General features: G+C 39.0%; 1 protein-coding gene across 1 annotated transcript; it reads right to left on the bottom strand.

The window, feature by feature from the left end:
* Nucleotides 1–3,844: 3,844 nt before the first annotated feature.
* On the bottom strand, nucleotides 3,845–7,738 carry NANOG (Nanog homeobox). Its single transcript, XM_006875491.1, has 4 exons — nucleotides 7,594–7,738; nucleotides 5,596–5,855; nucleotides 4,293–4,382; nucleotides 3,845–4,174 (listed from the first exon to the last, which is right to left on the bottom strand). Exons 1-4 carry the CDS (start codon nucleotides 7,736–7,738, stop codon nucleotides 3,845–3,847), a joined length of 825 nt encoding a protein of 274 aa, XP_006875553.1.
* Between the last annotated feature and the right edge of the window lie 205 nt (nucleotides 7,739–7,943).

Here is a 7,943-nt window from a genome sequence, read left to right as displayed (position 1 = left end):
TGCTCCTTAGAAACCCTATTATGGGGTTCATATGGGTCAGAACCGACTCGACGGCACTTAACAATTTTTTTTCTATTGTTGAGAGAAGGGTATTAATCAGGGAACCAGCTAGAGTTCACATAATTGTGTATAAAGGTTCGGTGGGCAGCAAGCACTGTGAAAGAATCTAGAGCCTGGCCCAGCATGGAGAATGTTTAGTATAATTGTAGAATTAATGACAGGCTGAGGAAGGATATTCATGGAAGCAGCAGTCAAGAAATTGAACAATTTATTGCATTAGGCAAATCTACTGCATAAGAGCTCTTTAAGTAAAGTTATCAGCCTGAGTTCTTGTCCTTAGGTGTCTCTGAGAGAGCTAGCCTATGACTGTCTGCAGGTACACTGCCTTTGCAGAGTCCCAGTCCTGACTCAGTCTCAAATCCTTGTCCTTAGTCCTCCATCCATTTGAAAGCTGGTGTATCAGAGACAGAACACATAAACCATGCTAACCTTTCCACCTCACTTGCCCTGAAATGTAAGTATATTCACCTACCCAATTTGTTGTTTTGCACTATGTCTTACAAACAGGCTTCAAGCGTCTAACTTATCTGTGAACTTGTTTCTTGAAAAATCATACTGATAGTGTACTTGGAAGGTAGTGATATCCCTGCATCACAGTAATTTTCTAGACTCTTAACCTTTACATTTCTCAAGGACACTTTCTCTGATCAGAGTTTAACCCAAAATGGCTCCAGCAAGGAGACTCACCACCAGCTGCTACTGCTTTCAATCAAGTTTCACTTCTACCTCACACCAAGTAACCTATTCAAATGCTTACATTTGGAGATCCAGTCGAACCAACTTCCTGTGCCAGCTTTTGTCTGCCCCCAATTAGCTTCTTTCTTTAACAAATTCTCTTTATCTCTTGCTAGAGGCAAAGCTGACGTGGCCCCAGGAGGCGTGCTCAATATTTACTGAAGTCCTCCCCCATTTCCCTGTCTGTCTGGCAGTTGTCGGGACTTTACCTTTGGCTTCAGTCTTGACCTGCTTTTTTAGTTTACCCCAGTAATAAATAGAACCCAGGCTTTTTTTTTTTTTTTTTATGTAGAATTATGAAACAGAACTAATATCTCTTCAAGAAACAGGTGCTTGGAATGTACTTCTGAGATTTACATCTTAAGTGAGATTTAGAAGATTCAGACCAGTTCAATCTAATGTGCTTCTTTCCCTTAAGGTATAATTGGAAATGCATACTTAAATGCTACAAATTTAATTTATAAAAAAACTGAAATATAATAAAATAACTAAAAGCGATTTTGGAATTAACACCTATTCTAAAGAAATTTTAAAAGATGGAGAGGGTGTCCGGAGAATTTAGAAACATTTTCTTGCACCTTTTAGGAGCCCTGATAGCACAGTGGTTAAAGTACTCTACTGCTAACCTGTCAGCGGTTTGCAACAAGTCAGCTCTGCTTAAAGATTTATAGCCTTGGAAACCCTATGGGGCAGTTCCACTGTTCTACAATATCAGAATGAGTTGCAGGTGGGCTTCTGGGTCTTTCCACCATATTTTTGCTAGAAGTGAGATCATTTAAAATATACTTACTAATTAAGATTAAAGACCACAATATTTGATAAGGTGTAACTTTTCACATTAGATAACGACTGTTGTTAAGTGCCATCAAGTCGGTTCCGATCCATAGCAACCCTGTAGAGGGTTTCCAAGAAGCAAATGGTGAGCTTGAACCACCAACCTTGCAGACAATGAATAAGGACTAACAGAAAAATTGATGCATTTGAGTTATGATGCTGGAGAACAAATCAGTCTTGGAAGAAATAGAGCCAGAATGCTCCTTAGAAGCAAGAATGGCAAGAGACTTCATCTCATTCTTTGGACCTAGTATGAGGGAGCAGTCCTTGGATGGCATTATGCTCACTGCCAAGGAGAGTGAGTTAGATGGATTGACAGCGGCAGCAACAATGGGCTCAAGCACAATGAAGATGACCCAAGGACCGACCCTGTTGTGCATAGGGATCACTAAGTTGGAACTGATTTTAGGAAAGGACTACTCGGCATTTAGGAATATATTTTCTCAGCCTTTTCTAGCCTAAGGTCAGTTTTTCTCTAATATTTAACTAGCATAAAAACATCTTTTTAGGTATTAACTGTATTTTTTGGATTCAGTATGGTATATACTATATATTGTATTATATAGGAGTCCTGCAAGGTCGGCGGTTCAAGCTCACCAGCTGCTCCTCCGAAACCCTATCTATACAGGGTTTCAATGGATTGGAATCAACTCAACAGCACTTAACAATATAGCGTAACAATATAGCGTATAGTATTAAACTGTAAGGAGCTCTGGTAGTGTAGTGGTTACGAATCAGGCTGTGAACCGCAAGGTTAGCAGTTAGAAACTACCAGCTGTTCCACAGGAAAAAGAGGAGGTTTTCTGCTCCTGTAAAGACTCAGAAACCCTTACAGGGTCACTATGAGTCAGAACCCACTCCAAGGAACATAACAAAAACAATTAAGAGACTGTACTAGGCCTCATGTTCTTTAAAAAACAACAACAACAAAAAAAACACACCAACACCATTACCTAACTACTTCAGTTAGTCAAGAGATGAGCTCTCATTTAACATTAATTGCCAGTCCAAAACTAATACATAATTTCTATTTTATGAAAATATCATTCCCATTTTTGAAACACATGTCTTATTTAAATAACAAATATTTCAAACAGCACTATTTGCTGTGGCAAATCACTGCAACAGAGCAACGTAAATATTAAGCAGGAAATGATTTAGTAAGTTGTGTATCTGTATCACCTAACGACTGTTGTATGAAATCAAGTCAATTCTAACTCAGTAACCCTATATGACAGGTGCTAGACAGAGTAGGAGCACCAAGTGGAAAGAATGAGCTCCAAATTTAATGTTATGATATCTATGATCCATTCTTAAGTAGAAAAGCAAATTTCAGAATGCCCCCACAAACAAATTAAGACTCGTATTTAGTGACATTTTTACACATTAAAACTCTGGGTAAAATTAGGGTAGACACAGCTAATGATAAAATGAGTATTTTATTTATTTAAGCTAATATTTATAAATCAGCCAGCCATACTGGTACTATTTCTTACCAAAATTCAGTAAAATACAAAACAAACATCTTTCTACAAATATTCAAATAATGAACAAGTCAGGGTCTACAGTTAAACAGAGGAGATGGACGGATAAAATCAATGAAGCGCCTTTATAAACCTGATCCTTCACTACAAATTGTCTATTAAGCATCTTTCCAAGTACTATAAAATACAAATAGTCCTTTATAACATATCTTTGTACTTTGAGTTTCTATGAAAACCTGGGTCAGTGTCCCTCTTCTAAATCTACACAATGGGAGTCCTGGCATGGCACTGTGTGGGTTAATGCGCTGGTGGACTGCAAGGTCAGTTTGAACCACAATCAGTGGTTCAGGCTCACCAGCTGCTCCTCAGAAACCCCGCACACAGGGTCGCTATGAGTCCCGGAACCCACTGCACTCAACAAAATCTACACAATAAAAACCAGGATATCAAGGCAGTAGTGATATATAGTTCTGAAATAAGAAGTCCTACGATAAAGGAGCTCTGATAGCATAGTGGTTACGAATTGGGCTGCGAACCTTAGGGTCAACAGTTTGAAACTACCAGCCGCTTCGTGGGAGAAAGATGAGGCTTTCTACTCCTGTCAAGATTTACAGCCTTGGAAATACTGTACAGGGTCCCTATGAGTCAGAATCAACTTGATGGCACTTAACAACAATAAAGGAAGTAATGCAACCACTGCCCAGAGATTGACATGGAATTCTATGCCCTTGTCACACCTCTTCAGGTTGTATGTTCATGGAGTCATTTAGGAATAAATCTATGGTTTGTGAGGCCTCCAAATCACTGGCAGAATTTTGCTGGAACTGGGGCAGAAGGAATTCCTCCCCACAGATCTGAGACTGGTTGTTCCAGGCCTGAGTGTTCCAGGATTGGTTATTCCAAGCTTGGGTGCACCAAGCCTGGCTGCTGCTCCAGGTCTGGTTGCTCCAGGTTTGGCTGCTCCAGGTCTGGTTGCTCCACATTGGAAGGTTTCCAGAAGGCAGGTATCCCTGGTGATAGGAAGCACAGAGGTCCAGGTATTCAGCAGGCACGGAGACCTTCTGAAAAAGAATTGTGGATTATTAGAATTGCCTGTGGCTCAAGGTTTGTATGTTTCAGGGATGAATACAAAATTCATTGAAAGAAAACAGTAGGAACAGAAAGAAACTTTCCTATTACCTGAGCCACACCATTGCTACTATTTGGCCATTTGGTGTTTTTTTGCCACCTCTTGCATTTCATTCTTTGGTTTTGGAACCAGGTCTTAACCTATAGGAAAAGATGAGGCAAACATAAGAGACTAAGAAAGACAGATGTGTAAGAATATTACTCTTTTATTCCATATAGGGTAAGTAATATTGTTCTTTTATTCCTGCCAGTTGAAAGCAACCCAAACAAGCACAAACATACCGAAAGTTCAGGTACAAAAATTTTAATGTCTGGATCCTTTCTTTAAAAAAAAAAAAACCTGAACCAATCTTTCTGAGAATAAATACCCAAAATACCTGGAGTTAGTTGGCTGCTTATTTAATAAAATAAAAACTCACTACACACACCAGGAAATTTTCATGGAAATTTTTTATCTTGCTTTTTTATAGGGTATGGTGCTATGGGATAAGGCACAGGACCACAGAGTTGGTTTGAACCACAAGTTTAGCTGAGTTCCTCAAAATCCTATATAGGGTTCCTATGAGTCGGAACTGACTTGATGGCACTTAAGGTCTTGGGGGGGGTGGGGTTCGAGCCCACCAGGCGCCACTGCTCTGGAGAAAGAGGAGATTTCTGGCTCTTGCACATTTAGTCTTGGAAAACCCATACAGGGGTCACTATGAATTGTAATTCACTGGACTGCAAATAACCACATCCACATGTTAGTCAGTCATCCTCAATCTACCCTCATATACAAGCTTATTTATATTTAAAGTGTATAATGATGGTGGAATTTCAAGTTCAGAAATTATGAAAATACCAAGTTATACTCCAAAGTACATCAAACTAAGGGAGATTTCCAGATGGCTTATAGACTCTTGAGTAAGAAAAAATTTAAAAAGATACATAATTGATACAGGGATGTTGTTGAGTACTGTGGAGTCGGTTCCGACTCACAGTGACCCTGCACAGGGTTTCTGAGGCTGCAAATCTTTACAGGAGCAGAAAACCTCATCTTTCTCCTGCAGAACAGCTGGTAGTTTCAAACTGCCGACCTTGAAGTTAGCAGCCTGATTCATAAACCACTACGCCATACAGGGATGAGGATCTGATAAATCCATTTTAAAAAGTGAACATTAGATAGAAAAGATAAAGGAAATGAATGCAATTGACAGGAATAAAAAGGCCAATAAATATATATACCAAAAGGTGGTCAGGAAACCAAACCCATTCTCCTATTTAAATTAATCTGTGTGTGTGTGTGTGTGTGTGTGTGTAGAGGCTTGTGGGTACAGCCACAAAGATGTTATTGTCTTACAAAAAGGAACCTTACTTGTTTGTAGCTAAGGTTCAGGACTTCAGAAAGTTCTTGCATCTGCTGAAGGCTGAGGTATTTCTGTTTCTGAAATCTGTCTTTGAGTATGCACAGCTGCATCTGAGAAAACACAGTTCTGACCTTTTGTTTCTTGCCCAGGCCTTTCCCTTCCTTCATTGTGCTTTTCTCTATAGAAGTGGGCAGTTTTACTTTGGGACTGGTGGAAGAATCAGGACTATCCTGAAGAAGCAGACCTATGGAAGCAGGAAGAGGAGATACTGTTGGGAATAAACAAAATAACATTTCTCTAGTATAAACATTTTCAAATACAAAAGCATTTATTTACAAACATTGTTTTCAAAGTATTTTCATAACTCTTACAACCCCCCAAAGCTAGGTAAGCATCAAGTAATTCTGAAGGGCCTGTTACTGAGCGCTTATCAATGATCTCCATTTTAACATATAATGGGAAAAAGCTCAGAGGTTTTTAACAATGTGACCAACATCATACATACATTGCTGAAAAGCAGAGAAGGAATTCAATTCAAACCTCGGGCCACATAAGTCTTTGGCAACCAACCATCTTTTATTACACGCTGATGGTCAGGACTTTCCAGTGTTATTCAATTCAGATGGTGATCGCCTAACGCAAACCAGATGTGATTTATCTGTAACCGTACTCGGCACTACATATATAATTTTCACTAGCATACAGATTCTGGATACCCTACAAAAGCAGCAATTCATTGCCCTGGTTATTTCTAAATACAGGAATGGGATTTGCAGATGTGAATTGGTTGGCTTCCATCTCAATCCACTTTGCCTTTACTGTGACCTTATCTCCAAAATAATTCCATCCTGTATAGGGTTTTCAAAAAGCAGCCAGTGAGCTTGAACAGTGAACCTTACAATTCAAACGAACTTTGCAATCCATTGCATTAACCCACAGCACCATGGTAAAAATTCAGTTTCATGTTTCTTGCCAGTAGCCCTAAGAAAAAGTCTTCCATTAATGATCCTGGACCACAAGGTTTTAACTGGAAGGTCGACGATTCAAACTCAGCTGCCGCTCCTGGGAAACCCTAAAGAGGGTCTCTATGAGTCAGAACCGATATTGGCAACAACTAAAAAGGAGTCCTGGTGTGGCACTGTTAGACAAACACTGGTCCACAAGTTAAGTATTTCAACCCAGCACCCTGTTTCTCCAATGCTTGAAATAATTATAAAAAACAAGGAGAGTGACACGAAGCTTAGAAAAGTTGCATATTAAAATCCAACACTCAAAAACTGTCATTTTGCTCATTTATTCCTCAACTACCATTTAGAATTATTAGCCAAACTGAAAAATCCCACCTCTAGCCACTTTGATAAGCGGATTAAACTTTCTGAAATTGTTTTTACCATAAAGTGGTGTGAACACTTCTTTTGAGTTTTAAGAGAACTGGAAATGTTAGGTAGAACATAGCAGATACTCAAACTCAAGAGCTCAATATTATCCATGCACCCAAAGGGTAGGAGAAGAGCCAACTATCAGTCTTTATTTTAAATACAGTAAAATGCTTCTAGACAAGATAGTAACTAGCCATGCCCTGCCTGACACTGAATAATAGACAAAATGCTCAACTTATCAATGTGTTCTGACCAATGAGCAGAACATTTACTGACAACTTTGTACTTACTCAGTATTGTAATGTTTTAATAAAGATTTATGCATCAACTCATTTAATTATTATAAAAACACATTCGTATTCCTCCCACAGTATCCAAGTTCACAGGTTCTCAATAACCAGCAGGAACACAGTTGAACCGCTGGCTGTGCTCTTGCCACTTAGTCCTACCTAATCGACACGTGGGACATATTTAAGGCACGAGTCACAAGTTACAATTGAAAGAGGGTGTCAAGAGGCTTAATAGATAACAGCCCCTGCTTATATTAGAGATAGAATTGTTCCAGAGATATGGAAGACCCTCAATCCTTTTATCTTTCCTTAGTCAAAAGTGTCTATTTTTTCTTACCAGTATCTGAGTAGAGTGCCTCCACAGACGACATTTGCAAGGATATATCATTTTTTTCAGCCTCCAAAATTGTAGATAATGGTGAAGAGACTCTAGAATCACAAGCCTCAGGTAGGCTTTGAGAAATTAGATCCGCCACACTCATGTTGTTGAGTAGAAGGGAGGGAGAGAAAAAAAAAAAAAAAAAAAGACCTAGACTGAGTAAACCAAAGTCAAATTGAAAGGTGTTTTTGAGTGTATAATTTGAAAGTCCTCAAAATATAAAGAGCATTAAAAGACTGAGGTGAAGAGAATTGTCTTAATAGCAACTGGAGACGAGCCCCATGCAGCAAAAAAGAATCTGAAGTCTG

The sequence above is a fragment of the Chrysochloris asiatica genome, unplaced genomic scaffold (genome assembly GCF_000296735.1).
Source record: "Chrysochloris asiatica unplaced genomic scaffold, ChrAsi1.0 scaffold00328, whole genome shotgun sequence".
In the NCBI taxonomy this organism is placed as follows: Eukaryota; Metazoa; Chordata; class Mammalia; order Afrosoricida; family Chrysochloridae; genus Chrysochloris; species Chrysochloris asiatica.
Note: the sequence above shows the minus strand (reverse complement) of the source record. Positions and strands in the feature narration are given on the sequence as shown.